The sequence below is a fragment of the Pteronotus mesoamericanus genome, unplaced genomic scaffold (genome assembly GCF_021234165.1).
Source record: "Pteronotus mesoamericanus isolate MK-2021 breed Mesoamerican mustached bat unplaced genomic scaffold, CSHL_Meso_final contig_46, whole genome shotgun sequence".
In the NCBI taxonomy this organism is placed as follows: domain Eukaryota; kingdom Metazoa; phylum Chordata; class Mammalia; order Chiroptera; family Mormoopidae; genus Pteronotus; species Pteronotus mesoamericanus.
The window spans coordinates 2,078,481-2,101,739 of NW_026555170.1; the positions used below are offsets into that span (position 1 = coordinate 2,078,481).

General features: G+C 54.0%; 2 protein-coding genes across 2 annotated transcripts; both read right to left on the reverse strand.

The window, feature by feature from the left end:
• Positions 1–1,586: 1,586 nt before the first annotated feature.
• ADCY4 (adenylate cyclase 4) lies at positions 1,587–17,368 on the reverse strand. The gene is made up of 26 exons (XM_054577874.1): positions 17,288–17,368; positions 16,782–16,987; positions 15,352–15,549; positions 15,066–15,227; positions 14,262–14,411; positions 13,686–13,834; positions 13,496–13,607; positions 12,653–12,780; positions 12,334–12,492; positions 11,951–12,083; positions 11,583–11,756; positions 8,968–9,011; positions 8,739–8,825; positions 8,476–8,545; positions 8,054–8,151; positions 7,292–7,376; positions 7,060–7,197; positions 6,330–6,440; positions 5,894–6,078; positions 5,604–5,688; positions 4,978–5,136; positions 2,938–3,084; positions 2,524–2,631; positions 2,293–2,407; positions 1,871–1,995; positions 1,587–1,788 (listed from the first exon to the last, which is right to left on the reverse strand). The coding sequence occupies exons 2-26, from the start codon at positions 16,938–16,940 to the stop codon at positions 1,636–1,638; spliced, it is 3,234 nt and encodes a 1,077-aa protein (XP_054433849.1). The 5' UTR covers positions 16,941–16,987; positions 17,288–17,368; the 3' UTR covers positions 1,587–1,635.
• Positions 17,369–18,355: 987 nt separating this feature from the next.
• RIPK3 (receptor interacting serine/threonine kinase 3) lies at positions 18,356–22,294 on the reverse strand. The gene is made up of 10 exons (XM_054577761.1): positions 22,118–22,294; positions 21,767–21,907; positions 21,337–21,646; positions 20,772–20,917; positions 20,601–20,647; positions 20,223–20,387; positions 20,027–20,112; positions 19,420–19,785; positions 19,232–19,292; positions 18,356–18,684 (listed from the first exon to the last, which is right to left on the reverse strand). Exons 1-10 carry the CDS (start codon positions 22,135–22,137, stop codon positions 18,533–18,535), a joined length of 1,494 nt encoding a protein of 497 aa, XP_054433736.1. The 5' UTR covers positions 22,138–22,294; the 3' UTR covers positions 18,356–18,532.
• Between the last annotated feature and the right edge of the window lie 965 nt (positions 22,295–23,259).

Genomic DNA, 23,259 nt, shown 5'->3' on the forward strand with positions numbered 1-23,259 from the left:
TTTAGGAAGATGGTAATGTAACAGGGTACAGCCAGGACCCCAAAGGGTATCTGTAACAGGGTCCAGAAATTGGGGTGTCCAAGAAAAATATGAGATATTCTCCTCACCCCAAGGCGGCCACCATGGGGGATGGGAGACCTGGAGCAGGGCCACTGAGTTATTTTGCATGTCAATACACAATAGCTTCAGATCGCATTTGCAAAAGGTTATTTTACATCTCAATAAGGCTAACCAGGAAGGTCTGAAAAATTTATAATACAGAATGTAACTTGGGAGAGGGAGGAGGAGAGACAGGGCCTGTGGGAGGGAAGAAGGGATACAACCTCTGGGGAACAGAATGAAGACCATGAGGGAAGAAAAGAGGAGAGAAAGGACTCTTGCTAGTGGGCCGTGAGAAGGCGCCACATAGTTATGGATTAAGAGCTGGAGATCGCGGCAACGCAGCAGATGGTGCTGAGAACCGCCAGAGGCCTGCCTAGCCAAGCCCCGGACTTCTGTTCTTTTTCGTCTGAAGGACGGTACCCCTGACTCGCTTGACTGGCCTGACTGGGCAAAGGGGGAAGGCAGGACTGTATGTTGGTGGGTGTTTTAAAAGGTGGGTGCTTTAAAGGGGTTTAGAGATTTAAGAGCGACATTTAGCCATTAATCAAACCTGTATAACTTTTGAATAAATAGTTTCTTTCCTTTTCACCAAACTCTGCCATTGAGAGCCATAATTCTAAGGATAGGGGGCAAAGGACCTACAACCAAGGAACCGCAGGGGAAGGGGGGCATTGTTTCGGTGACAGCATCTGGACACCACCCCCACCACAGGTCCATTGTTGGGTAACAGCAGCAGCAGCAGTAGTGGTGTACTTTTTTGAATATTTCCCATAAGAAAAGAAAGAAAAGAGCAACCAAAAAGCCATGCTTTTGTTTTGCAACAATGCTAGGGTGTCAAGATATCCCTCATGGACCCCAAAATATGAGCAGGGGAATGAACCATGAATGCTTCAAGACCGACATAATATTAGCATCTGAACAGAAGGATGCAGAAGGAAGCAAGGGGACATATGAGGGGCCTGCGAACAGGAGAACCTCAAAACTGTCTACAGGTCCTCATTGGAAAGCATGGTAGGTCATTTTAGAAGAGCAGCTGACATGGGGAGGGATCTAATAGATTATTTCCAAGGCCTCTTATCCATGCTGCATAGTAAGCACATAATAAGAGCTTATTTAGTGTTTGCCAAATGAATAAAGGTCAAATGACATTCTTCCTGGAGATTCCTTCCAATATTTGTGGATGGCGAGCAGGAAAGGACAAATCCTTGTTTTGAGTCATGCAGCTAAAATTCTTCGTACTTCCCAGGTTTATAAACTACTGAAATCAGGCTGGCAGGCAGGCAGGGGGGCTGAGGCAGTTTTCTTCCTGAGCTTATGAAAAAGAATCATTCCCTCCCATGCTCTCAGGCTCGTGCTTGTGAGCGCGCACACACACACTCACACTCACACTCACACTCACACTCAGTTTGACCTGGGAAAAAGCAGTCCTGCTGAGAGGCGTGCAGGTGATACCAGCAGCTTCTCATCAATTTACTCCAGACATACCAGTCTCTTTATTGAGGATCTTCGAGATGAAGAGTAGGAAGTGGGATCTCAGCCTATGGTGGCTGAGGGAGGTCCAGCTCGTGTCAAATCTGTGTTCAGGAAGTAGGTGCACAGCTGCCCTTTGCCTTTGACCTTGATAACACCCCTGCTGTAGCAGGCGTAGCCTAAGGCCTGCAGAGCCCGGGCTGTTTCCTCTGTCACCTGCAATTGGAGGAGGGTGACGAGTATGGGGATGGCCCCAACCTTATCTACTGCCCCCATGCCTCCAATGCGGCTCCCTCACCTGGATCTTGCCCAGGACTCCTGTACTCTCCATGCGGCTGGCCACGTTCACTGTGTTGCCCCAAATGTCATATTGTGGTTTCTGGGCCCCTATCACTCCGGCCACTACAGGTCCATGGTTCAATCCTGACAAGATATGGAAAAGATGGGGGGAGATTTAAGGAGAAGAAAAAGCTCAAGGAACTAGGAAGAAGGGCCTGGGGAACTCAGAGGAGAAGAGTGTGGGGCTGGAGGAGTGTGGGGAGGGGAGAGGGTGCACCTCATAGCTCTCAGCCTAGCAGCTTCATGCTCCATCTTGAGGGGTGAGTCTGGAGGGAGGTCCAGGGTGGAGCTGCTGGGAGCAGCTAACAGAGGACATGGTGGGGAGAGCTTGGGAAGAGGAGGAGGACGTCCCAGACTGTCCCAGCCAGGAAAGGCTCTTACCCACACGCAAGCGGAAGTTGTTGAACGAGTGCTTGTTGATAACGTCCAGTTTAGACCCAAGGGCCACTGCAAATTCCACCATAGTGCCAAGGTGGCTGCAGCTTCGCTCAGCATCCTGGCAATGGGCCAGCCACCAGAATGGGTCAGTGAGGGCACAGGAATAAGGCCCATTTACCGACCCACCAATGAAAGTCCGGGTGAGGGTTGGTAGGTAAGGAAGGGATGCTGTACCTGCTGTGCATCCTGTCCGGAGGTGGCATTTAAGCCCGTAGCTGCCATGTAGGTGCTGCCGATGGTTTTGATCTTCTCCACCCCACTGAACTTGGGCTTAGAGAGCAGCTGTATAGAGATGAGGCTGTGTCCCCAGTCTTCCTTGTTCTCTCCCTCCTCTCTCCCCAAAGCCCAGCCCCAGGCCTTTGGAGGCTAAAGGGCTAGTTGTGGGGTCAGGGATGGTGGCAGGAGGGAGAGTTGGTAGTGAACAGAACTGCTGAAGAAGGCAGAGCTGGGGCATCAGAGGAGGGGTGGGGAGGCTCAAGGAGGCAGACTGGGCTTCACGGCCAGAAGAGCAAAGTAGTTAGGAGGAGGGACTGGTGGGGAATTCTAGGGTCCCGGACATAGGATGTGAGGAACGCTTGGAGTTGTCACCTCATCAAAATCAGCAATGATCTCATTGAGCAGCCGCAGACACTCTAGGCCCTCATGGTTGATGTTGGATTCGGAGTAAAACTCCTTGAAGTCTGGGACTGAGGCGAAGAGGACACAGACACATTCGTAGGACTGGTGGTAGAGGTCCTGGAGGGTGAGAGGCTCCAATGAGGCTGGCCACGTTCTTCCCCTCCTGTCATTGTGTCCCCATACCTCCACCTCCGCTTAAGAAAGATTAGCATGGAGTGGGTGGGGGAGGGCTAGTTTACCCTAGGGAAGTGACTCAGGAGTCAAAGATTGGGTTTCATTGTGATTCCAGGAAAGATACAGGTTTGGGGTAAAGATCACCTCGTAGCAATGTGAAGGAAATCACTTCTTGAAAGGGGACTCACACAACTGGAATTATCTTTATATCCTATCTATTGCTGAAATGTGTTAAGTAAGTTAAATCAGCTTATAAAGATCTACAATTTGCAAGATAAAATAAAGCAATAATAGGGAAAATGGGGCAAAGGGAAAATAAGGGTAAGATGTTAAAAATGGAATCAGATCTGAGGCTGATTCACTTAATGGGTTAGGGAACCCATGTTAGTCCTAGATTCTGTGTCTGAGCTTCCGAGTAGCCAATGTGAAGACAGAAACAAGATCCCTTACAAGATTCCCAGCGTCTATAAGAGAAAAAACCAGAAGTAGAGCTACTTCTGGTCTTGAGAGCAGACAGCAGCCGGTGGGGACATAAGGTTGTAAAATAACCTCTGGACTATTTCTCTTGACACCCCTCAATACAGGACAAGAGTATTTCCATAGCAGAGGATGAAGGGGTGGTGGTGGTACGAATAAGAAGCTACAAATATGAGGGTGGCCTTCTGAACTTCTGATGGTCTGACTATAACAACATTATTTGAGGATCTAGAGCAGTGTCATCTAACAGAAGTTTCTGTGATGATGGGAATGTTCTGTAGACGTGTTCTCCAATATGGTGGCGACTAGCCACATGCAGCTGTTGAGCACATGAAATGTGGCCATTGTGGTTGTGGAATTGAATTTTTCCCTCCCTTCCCTTCCTTCCTTCCTTTTCCTCTTCCTCCTCCTCCTCCTCCTCCTTCTTCTTTTTAAGCTACAGGTTTACTTACGAAACTTGAAAATTACACAGCACACCTAAGGCAACACAGCAAGGTCACGAATTGAGAGTGGGGGCCTATGGTTTCTCAGTCTCACCTTTTAAAAAATTTGTCAATTACAGTTGACATTCACTATTATTAGTTTCAGGTGTACAGCATAGTGTAGACATTTATATAATTTATGAAGTGATCCCCCAATAAGTCTAGTACCCACCTGGCACCATACATAGTAATTGCAATATTATTAACTATATTTCCTATGCTGTACTTTACATTCCCATCACTACTTTGTAACTACTGATTTTTATGTCTTAATACCTTCACCTTTTCCACCCAGGCCCCCCAAACCCCCTCTCATCTGGCATCTATCAATTTGTCCTCTGTATCTATGAGCCGGTTTCTGTTTTGTTTGTCATTTATTTTGTTCTTTAGATTCCACATATAAGTGAAATCATATGGCATTTGTCTTTCTCTGTCTGACTTTTTTCACTTAACATAATACCTTCTAGGTCCATCCATGCTGTCACATGAATTTTCCATTTGATTAATTTAAATTTAAATGACCACACACGGCTATTGGCTACCATACTATTATAGTGCAGGTCTGGAGAGGTGAGTGGACTCTGTCCTCCACAAAACTCTCAACAACATTCAAAAGGCTTCTGAAAGGTTTAGAGTGATCCTGAGCTGGAGAGAGCACTCTTTCTAAGAAGTTGGAATGCAGAGATTCTGTGCTCACCAAAAACAGAGCCTAAGATCTTGTGAAAATGGGAGGCACCTGACAGGGATACGGAGGGGCTTGGGCGGCTGCTCAGTGTGCCCCGGGGGAGTTTAGAGAGGCTGCGTGAAGGGCCAAGACTTTCATCTGAAATAAGTCCCCATGGTGTCTGGGGCTCAGGAGTCAGGGATGGGGAGTCACCTCATTGCGCCGGTTCTGGCCGATAAACTGGGGGGCCACGTGTGCAGGGAGCACGTTCTCCAAGAGCAGCCGAGTCAAATTCTCCATCATCTCTGTCTCCTCCCGCTCCTGCCTCAGTTTCTTCTTCCACAGGAAATCCAAGCGGCAGTAATACTCATTCTGGGGAGGGTCACCGGGCCGCCATGGGGAGACACAGTGAAGGGGAAACCCCACATCCCGAGCGTTTGCCCCCCAGCTCCATGATGCCTAAAACCATACCACTTCACAGCTGAGAGATAAGGCTTCAGGTGCAACTAGCGTGGGGAGACTACCTTGAAACTAGATTCAGATTAAGGTAGGCAGAATTGGTAGCAAATATTTTCTTAAGCATGGGCTTTCCTAGATTGGTGGTGGCGGGGGTGTGGGTAGAGGGAAGTGAGAATTTGAGAGCATTCTCCTTGGGGAGTGAAAGAGAAAGAAAGGGAACAAAAAAATTTCACTTAGAAGCTTCCAATGGGTACAGCACTTGGGCTCAACCCTGGAGACACCAGAGTAAGGAAATGGTAAGAGGGACCAAGTCACAAATATGAGGACCCCCACCTCATCCTTCACAGGGAGGCCCTGGAAGGCTGAACTGGGTGACTTACCTGCCGAGCCAAGACAAGGAGTGTGAAGAAGAAGATGAAGAAGGAGATAGCTCCCATCAGTTTGGGCTCCTTCAGCACCCCCGGCCTGAGGAGGCCAGGGGTCAGGGTTGTGTCTCGTCTTGTCCCTTCATGATGGCCTCGCCCTCCCCCCAGTGCCCATGGAGTCCTCAGCCTCCCGCCTGCTTTGCCTTGTAGCTGGGTCAGGTCAGTGAAGTGAGGGCGGTTCTGCCCTGTCGCACCTCACCCAGTCCTAGAGGGCCTGGGCACCCCTCTCCAGCGGCCATGCGCACCTGGAGTCCAAGGAGCCCTGGTAGAGGCAGGTGACGAGGCAGTCGGACAGCCAGGCATGGGAGTACAGGAAGAGGGAGCAGGAGGCCGCCAGCCATAGCAGGAGCAGCAGCAGCTTCAGTTCGAAGCTCATGTGCAGAAAGAGGGAGCAGGAGAGGAAACCCAGCACGCAGCAGTGCATGGAGTACTGTGGGGCCAGACAGGCTGGTCAGGAGGTGGGCCATGTCCACAGGCAGGGGTGGGGGGCCGCCTGAGGGCTCCTGTCCTCCCCTCCCAGGTCCTATCTGGGGGGCAGGGGGTGTCACGCAAACAGACACACACACCACGTGTGACTTATGTCTGTCCCAATCCACAGGGCAGAGTGTTCTTCAATTAAGGATGTTGGGGAGGAGCCGAGGAAAGTTCAGGAGGAGACTCAGGGCTGTTCAGGACACTCACTGGAATGCTGATGAGAGGCAGGGACCCAGGGAGCTCCCAGGAGAGGTTGAAAGCCGTGGAAGACACATTGGGAGCCTGGAAAGGGCAGCTTGACGCTGCCGGTATGAAGAACTGCAGAAGGAGATGAGGAGCTAAGGTGGGCAGGCGGCTCCTTGGGCACAATAGTGGCTTGTGCTGGGTTTCAGCTGAGCCAGGGACAAGTCAGGGCCAGACTCCTCCAAAGGAGCAGATTTCACTATTTGGGGCTGGTGAGGGCCCTCCCTGGCGGAGGGAGCAGGGATTAGGGGAGTGGGTGTCATGAGCACCAGACTGCCGAAGAGCCACTGTGTGATCTCTTGCCAGCCACTCAGCCTCTCTGGGCGTGGGCTCCCTCTTCCTGGCTGGGTATGAGCCCTAAGGTGCCCTGCAGGAAGAGGGTTCTAGAAGTGATTCTGAGTTCTGAAAATTCAGCCAAACTCCACCGCAAAATCTGAGCGAGCGAGCTAAGAAATGATGAGCTGTTTACATTAAAAAACGAAAAAGAAAAAGAAGGATGTCTACCAAAGTGTTAACAATTATTATGCCCAGGTGGTAGATCATGAGTGATTGTCATTTTTTTCATTACTTGTTCAAATTTCCCAGCAAACCACAGCCTTAGTCTCGCTGCCCTCCCAAACCCGGAGGTCCCCTTTCAGCCGTGGCAGGTCCAGCAGGCCCCGATGGGGGTGCACAGGGCCCCTTCTGCCCTCACCAGGCTGGCAATGGCCATGGCAAAGATGAGGAGGATGGTGGCAGTGCCTAGGGCGACTCGCAGTCCGGGCCGTGTGGCCACCAGGCCGGACAGGGAGGGCAGCCAGTGCAGCATTTTGGGGCCTTTCAAGACACACTTCTGTGGAAGGAGCATGGGAGTCTCAGCCATGGTGCGGGGCCCAGGTCATGGTCATAACCCCAGCTCTCCACTCCCGCCCCACAGCCCACCTCACCGTCAGGTGCTCTGAGAAGCAGACGAAGAGGAGGAGGAGGAAGAGGAGGAAGGTGATGCTATAGGTGATGGCCAGTGCTGGGGGCCTAAAGGGAGGCAAGAGGGAGGCTTTGAAGAACCAGAATAGGCTCCCTGTGTGTGGGAGGGCGCTGTATCCTCTGGCTGGAAAAAATGAGAAGTGATTCAGGGGATCTGAACTGGCTGCTGATGGGGTCTGGGCTGACAAAAGACATGATATGATGAAATGGGAAAGCTGAGGGGTCTAGGAGAGTGTTTGGGTGGGACAGGAACTAATAGGATGGGAACAATGTTGGGAGGGGTGGGGGGCTCACAGAGTGGCTGAGGCTGCATCAGACTGGTCTCTGAGGCGTGAGGCCAAAGCTCTTCCACCTGGCTGAATTTTAAACAAGTCCTTGTCCCTCCTGGCAGTGGACTAGGAGTGAGGACCTACTTTCTACAGTTGTTCGCTATGAGATTTGGGCCTCCTAGTGGAAACAAAACCTCATTCATGGGAATGTTAGGCTCTAGAGAAAGGCATGTGAAAATGCATGGGTCCACAGGATGTAGAAAATTCACAGGATGTACAATAATAAGTGGGAGTTGTGGTTATTTATCATGGTTCCCCAGAATGCACATTTCCATTTCCTCTGTGGGTCGGTGCCAAGGGGAAGTAGGCAGAAGAAGAAAGTGGGTGTCAGGGATCAGAAAGAGCCAGAGGGTTCATTTTCTGAGAATCCGGGTCCCTTTTCTGGGGCTGTCTCACCTGTTTGTCACCAGCATCTGGATGATGAAGTTGGAGAGAAAAACCAGGAAGGCGCAGGCTGCATAGTATTTGAAGGCGGGGAGGGCAGAGAGTCGATACTGGAAGGAGGGGGTCAGGGTGGAGACAGGGTCACCTGTGCTGCTCATCATCATGAAGGTGTCAATTCCGGGCAAAGAGTTGGTCCCCAGCCTCATGGCCCCACCCTTCATTCAGTTCTCGGTAGCCGCTGTGGCTTCTCCAAGCAGCTGTCCTCTCTCCCATCACCGCTCAGTAATTCAATCTACCGTGTGCCTTTTCTTTTAGAGAGAGGCACAAGCCCTTCCCTCACTCCCAGGATCACAAACTGAGCAGTCCTGGGGGGCGGGGGGGACATGGGACCACAGGGCATCCTCTGATGCGCCCCCCCAACCCCTGCAGCCCACCTCTTTCTCCATTTCCTTCTCTCGGAAGTACAGCGTCAGTGGGTTGAAGTCCTTTGACCGCTTCCACTGTCTGGCAGGAGGTGGATAGCAGTGAGCCCCAAAGAGGAAAGAGCAAGGCAGGAGGGAATGGTTAGGCAACTCTTCCCTCAGGCTGGACAGGAGAGACCCTCCCTCCCCTCGCAGTCGCCAGGGGAACACCTCCCCTGCCCTACCACAGGAGCCCAGGCCCTCCAGCCCTCCCTGCGCTCTCCCGTTCTCCCTACTTCTGAGAGTTGAGCTGTTCGATGACCTGGAAGAACTTGGCATCCCCGGTGTCCAGTTCATCGTCTAGGCCCCTGGGTGTACGGCTCCTGCACAGTGAAAGCCTGGCTTGTCACCTTGGAGACTCTCAAAAGCATCTGGGCAAAGCAGAAGCGACCCCCGCCCCCACCCCGAGGATGGAGGTCGGTCACCCAGACAACCCCACTGTCAAAATTGCTCAGGCCTCCTCACCGGTCCAGACTCCACTGGGGGCTGAAGGAAGCCAAGGCCTTCTCCTGTTGGGAGAACACAGGGAAGGGAAGACGGGAAGATGATGAGGGTCCTTGGACCTCCCTGGAGCGAGGCATTCCATATCTACGCACGTCTTTGACCCTGAGCTTTTGATATGGCTGTTTCCCCCTGCCTCTAATGATTTTTCTCTCACCAAATTCCACCTGCTCTTCAGGGGAAGTTCCAATCACATTTTCTCCTTAGGGATTCCTCCTGACTCTTTTTATTTTATTTATTAAAAAAAATTGTAAGGGTTTATTTGAGCCAAACTGACAAATATGTGGGGGAACAAAATCTGAAATGCTCTCCCTCCTGACTCTTTAGACTCCCAGGGTCTTCATACTCTGATTTCCTCAAAGTTTCTATCACAAGGCAACCCTGTATTCTCTATAGGTTTCTGTGGTTGTTGGTTCTTTGTGTCTCATTTTCCCTGAGACACATAATACCAAAGTCAGGGACTTTCCTGTCACCCTAGAATGGCAGAAACCCTCACTGGTGTGAATTGAAGTGACAATACAGAGCATTTTGACTCCCCTCTAACCTTTTGTGATGGTTAGGCTGAGCTGGGAGGTAGTGGGGACGGGAAACAAAAAAATGGAGGAGAAAGGAAAAGAGGAAGAGAAACAAACTTGGTTTCAGTTGTTCTCTTCTGTGCTAAAATGACTGCACAGTGTGTGCAGAGTTAAGAAAACAAATGGCAAGTGAAGCGGGTGAGGAGAAGCACTAAGGAAGAGGGTGAAATGATGCAGTCCTGGCCCTGGGCAAGAGGGGGTGACCTTCTTCCCTGATCCCTTGGGCTCCTGTGAAGGAAGCAGGGTCATAGGGGCCACCTCATCCCCCTCAAACAAAAACCTTATGTATGTGAGAGGACCGGGAGAGAGACAGCAGCCAAGGCGGAGACTGAGACAGAGACAGAAAGATTGAGAGGTACGTTCTAGGTATGAGTCCATCTATGCATCTATGCTGGGACCTAAGTTTTTTCAAACTCCTTACCTGCCCGCCCTCCCCACCTCCCCAACGCCACAATGCCTGTAAGTTATTTAAAAAGAGGGAAAAAGAGCTCTTTGAGCATCAGCACCAAATTCTGTCTTCTCAAGAACTAGCCTCGTGCCTGTCACATAGAAGGTGCTCAAAATTATGGAAGGAATGACTAGACGAATGGGATCCACCAACACAAACATGGCCCCACCTACTGAAAATTCCACGTTGTTTAAGAGTAAGCCGATTGTGATTCTCAGGATTTCTAACATGTGACCGGGACCCTGAACGTTCAGGGGCTGAGGTGAACTTCTGGGCTGGTCACATCCTGTCTATAAAACAAGGGGCCCCTACTCCTCCACCATGATACTTCTTAGCCTGCGTTTTAGTCAGGGTTGGGAAGGTCTGGTGTGGGTTCGGGGCTGCACCCCCATGCAGGGGTGGCACTCAATGTTGTCTCACGTCCCTCGGCTCCCAGCAACACCCCCTTTACTCTACCCCCGTCCTGGAGGCCTCATCCTGAAACAATCAGCTGGGTCTTGGGTTCTTCCTTCCTCTCCCTCCTGGGAGCTTTGCTCTTCTGACCTCTCCCCTACTCTATGTTAGGGCTTGAAATTACATACTCTCAGGACCCACAGCTGCCAATGGTCCCCTCAGTCCCCAGTGGCCACCGCTCTCCGCCTGCTTTCCTGCTCAATGGGAGAGGAGGGGGATGAAACAGAAAGGATACCAGGAGTCACCCCATAAATCCGACCAGGTCTACCAGTAGAGAAGGTTCTGGGAAGATCTGCAGGAAGGTAGCTGGGAATGCCTATCAGGTGTGGGGAAGATCAGTAAGATGGAGAACAGGTTGAGGAACCTAATCCCAGGCAAGCCTCTGGGGTCATAGCCTAGCTCCTGCATGAAGGTTCTGGTCACTCGTCAACAAACACCAACCCCAAGAGCTAGAGGAGGGGGAGATCCAGGCTCCTCCACCAGCTGGGGGTCAGTGATTACGGGAAAGCTCCATGCCTAGGATCTGCCAGTAATCGGCCCTGCCCTCGCTGTCCCTAGACAGGAGGCAGGCCCACTCCCTCCCCTACCTCCCTCACGCCTGCCTGTTCATGGTGACTTCCTTCTTCAGAGCCAGGGGAGATTTTCACTGTCACCTCATTTTATCTGTGTGTGAGTGCTGAAAAGTAGGGGCAACAACCAATTGCCCCACCTTCCCAGTCCTAGAGGGGACTGAAGAAGAGATCATGCAGTCACTGGAATTGAGTTAAAAAGAGACACTTCCTGGGGGGAATGGGTGTGAGCCCTCGCTTCAGAGTCAGGAGGAACTGCGGTACCAGGGGGAGGGGTTTCTTGAATGGAGGTTGGGGAGCAATGCACATGGTGCCTATGGGACTCTCACTTCTCTGCAGTGAGCTCAGAGGGCAGTCCTCTTTGCCCTTTTTCTTGACAGAGGGCAAGGAAGGTCTGGTGCCTTGCGTGGCCAGAGAGTTCAGGACTTGGGATGTCATCAGGTGACTCACTGGTGGTAGGGGCAAGGAAGCGGGGAATGGGCCGCGGGGGTGGGTTTATGTGAATGCTGGGGCTCATGATGGAGGTGAACATACCTGGAGAGGGGTAGAAGTGGACACAGGGCTCTCAACGTGGCTCAGGTGCGCAAAAGGCTTGGCTGCACCCCAGGATTCCAGGTAGCGGGTCATCAGCAGTGATGGACGCATCTTGGGGCCCTCGAGGGAGGACAGCAGCCCTCCTGCAGTGCCCTTCTCATCCTCCTCCTCAGCCTGGGATATATGAAGGTTGACAGTCAAGACTACAAACCCTCCCCCATTTCCCTCCCCAGACCCCTTAGAAATTTGTGTCCCCTTCCCTGCAACATGCAACAGGAACTCAATCTCTGGCATTGGAGAAGAGACTGGGCCTGTGGCTATGAGTGGTTAGGGTGGGTCAGCCCTTGGGTTTCCGGTTAGGTTTTTACCCGGGGATCGATGACCAGGTAGGTAGGCTCCCCTAACTCCCGCAGGTATGGGTCCCGGTGTTCCATGGCTGCAGCCTCCACAGTGTAAGCTCCTGCCAGCAGGGCCAGGGTAGCCCCTGTGATATGTACTCGTCTGGAAGGAGGAGATCATGAGAGTTAGGGAAGGGCTCCAATCTCTCTTTTCTTTCAAGGATCATTCCTGAAGACCGACGCCAAGCAAGGGCCTGTGCCGTAAGAGGTCTCTCCCAGCTTCCCTCCCTGCGCCCGAGGAGCTTCTTGAGCCCCAATGGGACTGCTCATTTTAAGGAACTATGAAAAGGCGGGCAACCAGGGGGAGGCTTGGTTGGTCTCCTGCTGCAGCCTCCCGGAGCCCCAGGTCTCACCCTGGCACGCCACTCGCCTCCATGTGATTGGCTAATGTGACGTCATGGGACCAGACATCATACTGCCACTTCTGCAGCCCGATGACTCCACAGAGCACGCTGCCCGAGTGCACGCCCACGCGCATGTTGATGTCCACACCGGTGGCTGCTCGGAGTTTCCTGAGCAGGGTGTGCGTGGGACAATCTGAGAGCTGTCCTCAGCCCCACCCAGGCCACACCCCTCCCTAGGCCACACCCCTCCCCTTCTCCGGAAGACTTCACTACCCTGCCCGCTCATCTCCCACATCCATCCCTCAGTGCTCCTCCTGCCCACGCTGACCTGATGGCTCGGCACATATCCAGCCCCATGCGCACGCAGTTGATGGCGTGGTCTGGCAGGGAGAGGGGCAGCCCGGAGACACAGTAGTAACAGTCTCCCAGGATCTTGATCCGCATGCATTCATGCTCCTGGGAGTGTGTGTGTGCAGGGGGGAGAGGGGCACCTGATTAGAAGCCAGAGGAGGCCGGGGGAAGCTGGGAAAAGAGGGAGCAAATGTGGTGTTTCTGATGAACTTCTGAGGTTGGGAGTGTCTAGGGCAGATCTAGGGACTCCTTTAACTTGCTAGGGGAATGGCTGAGGCCTCTCACGCAGGCACTGTCCTCAGGAGGGTTTCTCAAGGGTTGGGATGTCTGTCATTCTCCCCGGCTTTGGCATGTGTAGGGTGTATTCAGAATTGAGCATATAAAAGTAGCCTCATGTTTGAGGTGTTTTTTTTGGGGGGCGGTGGGACACCCAAGATTAGGTTGCTTGGGGGCATCCCTGGGGTCTAAGCAGGTGGCTGGGCCAGAGATTTCCCTTGGAGGGGCCTCTTAAGGTTAGTGCATCTGAATATCTACATTTGGTTTTAGTGTCCAGAGACACCTGTGTTGGGGTTCCGGGCATATTCGGGGTGCTGTGGTTAGGGTACCAGTGGAGATGTTGAGAGGTGTCTCTAGATTTGAGGTGTGTGATGAGTGGCTCCATAACTGGGATGTTCGCAAGGGTTTCCTAATTTTCAGTGGTGTATCCGGGAGCCCACATGGGCTCTGAAGTGGGACTGGGGTCTTAGAAGTTAAGAATTGCCCTTGGAACAGGCTCTCCAGAGTGGGGGGTTTGAAACAGGGGAAGGCGGCCCCCTCTGACCTTGGCGATCTGGTCGAACTTGCCAAAGAGCTCGTTGAGCATCAGCACCAACTCCTTTGGGGAGCACTCACTGGCTAGCCGCGTGAAGCCCACGATGTCAGCATATAGCACGCTGGGCAGGGCAGACTGCAGTCAGTGGGGCCAGGGTCTCAGCCTATGCCCCCTCCCTGGCAGCCATCCTTGCCCATACCTGACTCCCTGGTGCCTCTTGACATAGAGGCTGTGGAAGTTGTTGGTGTTCTCTGGCCTCGACCCCTGTCCGGCCTGCAGCCGTGCCATGATCTCTGCCTTCATCTCTCGGGCCAAGTAGGCAGGGAGGATGGACAAGAGAAGGTGTTCCTGAGGGAGGTCACTATGAGAACCAGCTCTCCTGCATCCTAAAGCCAGGAACCCAGCTTCCCAAACCCCTAGGGGCCCACACCCTTCTCCAGCCCCACTAGGTGTTCCCCACCACTTATAGCTATGCTCCAGTGCCCCATCCTGCACTGATCACCTTTGGGGATTGAACTTCTGGCACCAATGCCAAACTTAGGATTCGTTTAGTGTCATAAGGTTCTAAAAGGCTTTGAAGAACTTCAGTATGTTTGAGCCTGCCAGCAACCTTCAAAGCTGGGCAACAGCTACTTTTGACAAAGGAAACAAATCAGGTGACCTGCTCAAAGTCATTTGGCTTGTGAAGGAGCCTGGCTGTGTGATTTAAGTAACCCTTTTCCAAGACCGGGCCCCTCCTGGCACGCGCCCCCCACCCCTGCCCCGACGGGCAGACCTGATGCTTCTTCTCAGTGTCCAGCCGCCGGCGCGAGTGCAGGGAACTAAGCGCCTCTCGGAAGGTGGCGCGCAGTGCACGCTCCATCAGTGCCTTGTGGTACACTCCGGCCACATTCCCGCACAGGAACAACACCGCGTTTGCTGCCAACTGTGGGTGAGGGTCAGCCTCAGGGGGCGCTAGACTCGGGTAGGGGTGGGGGTACCTCTGTGTGTAGCTAGAGTTGGTCTCCAGAGGGGCTGGGGAAGACACTACCGTTAGAGACCCAAGTTTTTGGAGGCAGTGAGCACCACACAGTGGGATCCATAGGTGGCGCTTCTCCTACCCACCCTTCCTCGCGCCCCGCCCCCTGCCCCCCACCCCGCCTTTCCCCAGCTCCAGACTCTTGGCTGCTGCACCAACGTGGTCTAGAAACCTTTGCACATACTTTTCCTCTGTCTGGAATACCAGCCTATGCCCCCTACCCAACCCCTACACACACAACAGCACAAAACTACTCACGCTCCAACTTTTGCAGTCTCTGTGACCGTTCTATCATGCACATCTGTTCCCACCACCCCTGTCTAACTTCCTTCCTCATGGGCGCAGAACCCTTTTCTGGTGTCTGCAGACATGGCCCTGCACCAGTGTACCAGCTACAAGGGGGCATAGTCTGGGTCTATCCATATGTGTGCCCTGTGTCCAGCGTTGCATCCTGCCATAGAGTCAGAGCTCAGCAAACTGCTGGTGAATGACCAGAAGAACAAAGTAGTGTCCAGCTGAGCTGGCCTTGGGGCACAGCCAGTGGTACTCCTGCGTGCTCACCTGGGGCAGCAGCGCGGGTCTTGAGTCCAGCTGAGGCCCAAGATACAGCCCGAGGACCAGCAGGTGTGAGAGTGACGAGGCAAGGCCGGCAGCGGTGGCGTCCCGCATGCCCAAGGGCAACATGGCATAGGTAGTGAAGATGACAAAGAGGAAAAAGGACACCTAGGGGAGGAGGAGTGGGAAGCTTCAGGCTAACACTGCCGGGCTGCTTGCTGCTGCGGTCCTGGGCGCAAGTTCGAGGTTCGGGCGTCCCTCTACTCCCTGCTCCACCCGCCACCCCTCTCACCTGGTCCCAGGCGCTCACCACGCCCCCAGTGAACAGGAAACCGTGGCCTAGAGCGAGCAGTGCTGCCCACACGAGGCCTGACAAGGGACGTGTCCAGCGCTGCAGTTGCTGCTCGCGAGAGGCCAGGCCCAGCAGCAGGGAGAAGCCACCCAGCGCGCAAAGCACCGTGGTCAGAAAGCCCGGATCTGAGGTCAGCTCCTGCAGGGAGGTGCGCGTGTGGAGTTTGGGGAGCTCGTTCAAGAAGAGAAAAAATGGGCAGCCCCTCATGCCAGTTCTGAAAAGTGTCTCAAACCCAGGTACAAAAAGGAGGCAGGGCACTTCCGCTTGCCATTCATATTAGGTTGAACCACATGAATCGCTGATCATCTGATTTTAATTTACAGAACTAGCACTCTCATAAAGTTCAACCTGATATCTCACTTGCATGCTGCAGAGGCGGTGGAGCCCTCGGCCATCTACCTAGAAGTTCTGACTCCAGCCTCATACCGGCCAGTTGTGTATCCGTGATCATTCTGAGCCTCAGTTTTCTCATATGTCAAACAGGAATCATAGCACCAGCCTGGGATCCGGCAGCAAGTGAAAAAATCTTAGCTCACAGAAGATGCTTAGAAATGAGCGCATCCAAATCTGGCCAATTTGCTCAGGAGATTCCCTGCCCCAGGCGTACGGCTCGGAGTTTCCGGGCCCTGCGAAGCAGTGCTCTGGCAGCAGGGGGCGCCAGAAACCTCCCTTGCCCCCAGGGGCTGTATTCTCGCCACAGCCTCTGGGCGTAGAAGTCCTGCTTGTGTCTTCGCCCTTAGTCCCACCTCTTCCTGGACTTTGAGGTGGATGAGCAAGGACTGATGGAGTCCAGTGAATTTTTCCCACCTTGCCTCAGAAGAGTGTAAAGGAAACTTGAAGGAGGATGTTTCCAGAAACGGATTTAAAAACTCCTTTTCTCCCTCCAAAAGAAACTGGAGATTGGTTTATTTTGGGACTAAATGAGAGTGGATGGAAGGTGATTTCTGGGAGTCTGTGGGTACAACTGCCCCGCAGCCCCTTAGACGGAAAGAAAACCAGGAAACGGATTCCCACCGGGCCCAGTGTAATTCCCCCCCACCCTGGAAAATGGGAAAATCCGGTGTTGAGTGTTGGATTTATCCTAGAACTAGTAGATCACAGAAGCTCATAAGGTCTGTCAGTACCCTGAGAGAAATCAGAAGCACCCAGGTCTCAGATACCTCCCTGTGTTGACCCAGAGACTGTGTGGCCCAGAGACGTGAAATGACTTGCTCAGGGTCTCTGCAGAAAGGTTCAGCACTTCTTTCCCGGGTCCCAGCAAAGAAGGCACATCGGAAGGAAGACCGCGCAAGCCTCAGCACTGAAAATGCCCCCTGGACAGTGTCCCTCCCACCGGCATTGCAGCTCAGGCACCAGGGGCCCTGGCTCACCCTGCCGCTGGCCGAGGCGACAGCAGGCAGGGCCAGGAGCGCGCAGAGCACGATCACCAGCAGCTGCAGCAAGAGCGGGTACTGCTGGCTCAGGCTGTAGTAGGTCTCGTAGAAGAGGTCTTCGCTGGGCGGCGGCCGGGGGCTGAAGAGTCGGGCCATGGCCTCCCCTGGTCCCGCGCTGCACCGCCGGAGGGCAGACCCCGGGGCTGGGGAGGGCCGTTGCCGGATTACTGCCAGCAGGCCCCAGCCAGCCCCAGCTGTGTGTGCCCCTCTCACCTGGTACCAGCCACTGCCCTCCCCGCCTCGCGGGAACCCATCTCCTTCCAGGCACACCCTGTAGCTCCCAGTGTTCTCCCAAGTTGGCGGTGCGGGCACTGCCCAGTCCTTCGCTCCTCACCCCTCAAACCCGGACTGCGGAGGTACCCGAGCAAAAGCCTCAGCTCCAGGAGAACAGGATTTAAGGGGGAAGCAACCGAGCTCCGGGTTCCCTCTATTCCCCAACTCACCGCCTGGGAGGCTGCTGCAGCTGAGGTTGCTAGGCCCTGGGCAGGAGCCCGGGGGCTAGTTGCGGAGTCTCTGCTCGCTTATAAGTTAGTGGCGCAGAGCCCCGGGCGACAGGCGCTTCCCTCCCGGTGCCTCGGCCCCCTCCCACTTCCCCGACGAAACAGCCCGGCCCTTCCCGTGCCTGAGCGGGACTCCCCAGGCCCCCTCCCCCACTCTAATTGTTTCTCCTGACACTACCGCCTTCCCCGTTCAGCCCACTTGAGGAAGGAGAATGTGGACCACCGGAGAGATGCGTGGGGTGGGCCTACTCAGTGGCAAGTGTTAAAACAGAAGTGGAACGCGTGGATGCGGGGAGGCTGAGGGAGCGCTGGAGTGAAGGCTGGAGAGAAAGTAGGGATCAACAGTGGTACTAGATGCGGGGTAGGACCTAGGTCAGGATGGGGGCAAGCGCTCATTCCCTCCTCCACCCCAAGTGCCTGGACAGCAACAGCTGCGGCCCCAGCTGAACTGTCCACTCTCCCGCCATCTCCAGTTCCGTGGGAGGGGACATGCCTGTGGTTGCTTTGGGGAGCCATAGCTTTCCACTCCCAGACACAAGCTGAGAGCCAAAAGGCTCCTACCTCAAAAGTAGGTGTGGTGGAGGAAGTGTGATAGTATGGGGGCTAATTCCGAGAGACTGGAGGGGTCTCTCCTGCAGGGCGCAAGATGGGCTGGGGTCTGCAAATTTCCATGGGTACCTCCCTCCCTAGGACCCCACTGCGGAGTCTCTGTAGCCCAGGAGAAAATGGAGGGGGCATAGTGGTACCACAGCATCTATCCCCACAGTTCGGGTTTAGGGTGGGGGCTTGCCCGCTCTAGAGGAAGTGCTCTGCCCTGAGATTAGAGTGGGGCCCAGGAGCCAGGCCTCTGTGATTCCTGGATTCCTTCCTGCCACCGGCTGGGCCCTGACCTCATGTGCCATGACATTGCCCACCCCCAGGCCTCTGCACTCCTCTTCCTGTGTAAGTGAGACTGCAGTGCCTCCTCCACCCTTAGCCTCCTGCATAGTACTTTGGTTAAAATTGCCCTGCTTTATTGATGGCTGAGGGCACAAAGTTCCAGTGCAGGGTCTCATGGCCCTCAGAGAAAGTCTTGGTCAGCTGCCTCAAGTCCAGGAGGCAGTTTAGAGGCTTCCTCAATTCTGTTGTTATTATACTGGCCCTGTGACCCAGTCCAGGCGTCAAGTTCTTGTGGCACTTCTTTCAAGGCTACTTGTGGGGGGCATACTGACTGCCCCTCCCCCTGCCCTGAGGTGGCAGTTTCCATGTGGGAAAAGCAGTTTCTCTCGGTATCTGCATGTAGTTGTTGTTTCCAATCTGCACCCATTTGCTGTCTTGGATGATGTTAAAGTGCGATGGCCCTTTAAGAGAAACAGCGGTGTTGCTGTGAGGGTTGAGTGGTCAGCAACTCAGTTAAGGGGAGAAGCAGAGTGGAGGGGCAGCGGCACCTCGTGTTCACCCTGGGGAAATGCAAAGATGGGGTCTCAGAACCTCCCAGTGAAGGTGTCGGATGTGCCTTTGCCTTTCCCCTGCTGGCTGCCCCTTCAGAACGGGGTGTGTAGAAGCTCAACAGTGGTGGCAGCTGATGTTTCTGACCCTGACATTTGGTTCTTTTCTGTTGGGAGGCCCTCTGGACTAACATAGCAACAATGGAATTGGGGGGGTTCATAGAGCTGGCGCTGGGGAGCCGGGAGGCCCAGGGACAAGTCCCGGCTTTACTGTGACTTCAGCAGGATCCAATCCCCGTGGGTGCCAGTTTTTTCATTTATTAAATAAGAAGGTGTGGGGTAGATGGCCTCCAGTCCTTTCTCTCCTGCTTTCCCCCAAGGTACCCTGAATCTCTATATTGTCTTGAGGACAGAGCCGGTAGAGGAGCTGGGCTGGGGAAAAGGAGTGGGAGGTGGGTACCTGGTGTTGGATTTGGCTCTGGCTCCTCGGGAGGCCGGCTGGTGCCACATCTCTCAGCCCCCTGTGAACGACACAGTGCTCTCAGGCTCACTGTCCTGGGGTTTGTTTCCAGACCATAGCCCCTAGGCCCCAAGTTTTCCCTGGAAAGGGGACAGGTTTTGCATCCCCTAGTCCTGCCAAGGTCTCACCTGATTTCCCTGGGATCCAGGACCTGGCGTCCTAGCTGAGGTGGGGTTGGGCATCTGGTTTTTGAATGATGAGGTCTCTGAAGTTGAGGGAGGCTGGGTTGTTGATTCAGAAGACATTCCTGCTGTGCAGGTACGCTGAACCTGCTCTTTCCATGCCTCAATCCTCTCAGGAAGGTTTGCACATTTTTCAGGAACAGAACTGGGGGACCCTTTCAGATTCAGTTTGTCCAGCATGTTGGAGGCCATGATGGAATCAAGGTTTTCTGTGGCTCCCCCGGGACCATCATTTTCTGTTTCTACTGGGCCTGGCTCAGGGGCAGACAACCTGCTGTTGCTGTTCCGGTGCTCAGACAGGAACTTCTTTACCTGCAAGGACAGGGAGAACTTGCTGGGCATGGAGGTGGGAGAGCCAGAGTAAATAAACCCAAGGACGGAGTCTCTTGGTCCATAATCTGTTGCCTAGGAATTCAGGAATGCGGTGGGGAGATTGCGGTGAGGGTCAAGGCGTAAAGAACAGTGGTCAGTAGGGAGTTGCTGGGTGGCTAAGGGAGCCGTGAGGTGCCGTTTCCGCCTAGGTCTCAGGTTGGGTTTGGTGTTGGCCACTCACCGTGGAGACGGCAGCATCCATCTTTGTACCATCGTTATCTCCACTTTGTACCAGGCAGAGGGCTCCCTCAGTGTCCGGTCTGCATTCTGGAGAGAAGGCAGAGTGAGTGGCTGGTGAGCAAAACTTTTTTCCCAGGGAAAGTGTCCTGTTGACAGATCCAGGCTCCGCTCAGCTGCCAGTTAAATGGCTAGCTCACCTTGGAAGGAAGGCCTGCCCTTGGGCTCATGGCTCCAGCAGCGCTTCATTAACTCCACCAGTCTTTCCAAGCCTGGAGTCTCAGGGCCAGGCCGGGGCAGCGCTGTCAGGGGGGGCTGGACCTTCCTGTCACACACGGCTCCCTGCACCAGTGATGTCGGGGTCGCTGTTGATGTTTGGGGTGGGGGCACAAAGAAAAAGCATTTAGGGTAGGAGGGGCCACCTGCTCTATCATGGAAAGGGGCAGAGAGTGTAGTCCAAGGGGAGGTGAAGAGGGAGTAGGACGGTCTGAGCAGGTGAGCAGAAAGAGGAGGGCTTGGGGACTTTCAGGAGAAAGGCACCTGGGGTTAAGGACCACAGAGTCTGCTTAATGTCTTACCATCAACTTCTCTTCCTGCGAGCACTGCCCACATCAGCATCCCGAAGCTGCAGGAGACACAAAGGTGAGGCCAAGCCCAATCTGGCGAAACTCCTCTCTAGTACACCTCTCCCTAGAAGGCCCCGGAGAGGTGTAAAAATTGGGAACCTGTGTTTGGCATGGGTACGTTACCTGTAGACATCACTGGCCATAGAAGGCTTCTGATTCACATTAGCCAACAGTTCTGGGGCCAAGTAGGCTAGGGTGCCCGCTAACACCCCAGGCCCTGTCCCTGACCTTGAGCCCCCCAGAAATGTGGACAGGCCAAAATCTGCCAGCTGCAAAGGAAGGGAAGGATGGAGTTAGGCAGCTTCCAGACTCTCCTTCTCTCCCTCACCCCAAACCAGATCCAGCCTTGTGAAGGGGGTGTGGAGGGTTAGGGGAACAGTGGGACCAATGGGGGCCTTGGTTTGGGGGTCTGGGTCCCCTCTCTACTGGGCTGGGTCAAGGTCTGAGTTTCCTGAGCTGTCAGCCGTGGGTCTTTGGAAGGTGTAGTCGAGTGGTCAGGGCCTCTGTCCCTTGTGGTAGAGGCTAATGCTTCTGGGTGGGCCTTGACACTTGGGCAGCCCTTTGTCCAGAGGAGGATGCTGAGGGTAGCCAGTAGACAGGATTGTAGCAGACGCTACAGTGGGTGGGGCTGGAACAGCTCTGGGCCAGGGCCTTGCCCAGAGGCTGAGCTGGGGTGTGGTAGGCTGACCTTGGCGTGCAGGTCTGAGTCCAGCAGGACGTTGGAGGGCTTCAGGTCCCGGTGCAGCAGCACAGGATCCTGGCTGTGCAGGTAACACATCCCAAGCACAATCTCTTGTAGCAGGCGGCAAATAAGTGGCCAGGGCCGAGGACATTGGGGCTGCAGCAGCCCCGCCAGGGAACCATACTCCATGAATCGAGTCACCAGAGCTGGCCCAGACGTGTAGTCCCATTCCAGCCTCTCAGTGACCCCCAGCAGTGGCAGCACGTCCTCGCTGTGCAGACTTGCCATGGCCTTCACCTCCTTCGATATTCCCTCCCTATATTCCAGGAAAGAGCTGGGGTCCCGCTCTGATCCCTCCCTTCCCCATTCAGGCCCCCAAGGACAGTGGCCCGCCCCCAAGGCGAGACACTGGCCAGCCAACAGCTGGGGCACTCACGAGTTCACGATCTTGACCGCCACATCACGACCCCATTTCTCATGTCGTGCCAGGAACACTGCGCCGAACCCACCTTCTCCAATGAACTTCAGTTTCTTTAACACTTCAGTGGGCACCAGGGGGGCCTGGGCACCCTTGAGCCTGAGAGAGGGGGCCTTGTCACCAGCTGGCCTTGGCCCTGAGTTCCTGCTGCTCCCTGTCACCCCTCCCCACCGTGACACCTGTGACTCAGCAGGGTCTGTACAATCCACAGCCTCCCCTGTGGGTCCCGCTGTCCCCTGGCCTCAGCCCAGGCACAGGGAGGTCCCCGAGCAAGTCCAAAGGGCATCCTGTGTCTAATTCCCCACTCACCATAAGTTGCTGCAGGACATCAGGCTGGAACGTGTGAGTTCACAGGAAATGACTGACTTCTGGAAATGGGGTTTCTGGTAGAGAGGGGTCTTGGGGTGGGGAGAAAGGTCAATCTTGAGGCCACTTAAGCGCCTTCACAGATTCTACTTCCTTACCCTGAGTGACTGAACAACTTTCTTTTTCAAGAACTGCCCTGGAGCCTCTAAAGTTCCGCCTGTCTGTGTAGTCCCGCCCCAAAGGGGCTGGGCAGAACGGAAGCTTATTGCTTGTCTTTTCTTTTTCTTTCCTCTTATTTAATGTAATCTTTATTGTATTTTTTTCCATTACAATTTAGTCCCTTTATCTCCCACACCTCCCAGCAATTGTTTGTCTTTTCTAATTAGCTTTTCCTCGAGCAACCTGCTATATACCACAGCCTGTTTAGGCATCACTGGCATTTAGGATGCCAGGGAGGAGCCCTCACTTTCCAGGAACCCACTCCAGCAGCTGGTGTTTCTCCTCCCACAGGGCTCCCAGCTCCACCACCTTCCAGGCCCGAGCTGGAGCTGGCATGGTGCTGAGGAGGATTTTATGGTCCGAGGGCTCAGCTCTCCCACTGGCACCCTAAGATCATACCTAACACTTCTGTAATGCATGCCATGTGCCAGGTTCATATATGAGCTTATTTAATTCTTACATCGACCTTAAAGTCATAAGTACTGCTTTCATTAGTTCTTTATGGATAAGAAAATGCAGGCACTGATAGCTTACCTTGCCCAAGTCAGTGTGGGACTTCAGAGCCCAGCTCCAACCATCAGGCCTTCCTATTTTCACATAGGCTTTAGGACTGTACCGCTCAGTTGGTGGTGGAAGTGGCTGAGGAAGGTGTGAAGAGCCCGACAGTGTGCTGAAGGGCCCCTGTCTGCATTCCTGCCCAGCCTCTGGCAGCTGCTCTTGCAGAGGCAAACTCCTGGCATTGGTAGTGACTTGTCTGCTGTCAAGACCAACAGCTACTCCGGGGGTACCGTGGTTGTCTAGATGGATGGCCCCGCTGGAGGGTTGCTGACACGGTGGTGTACGCTGCAGGGCAAACACCTCAGAGCCTCCCTGCTCTTTCTTCCCATGCACATTCCCTGGTTAAAACACCTTTCCCACAAGTATAT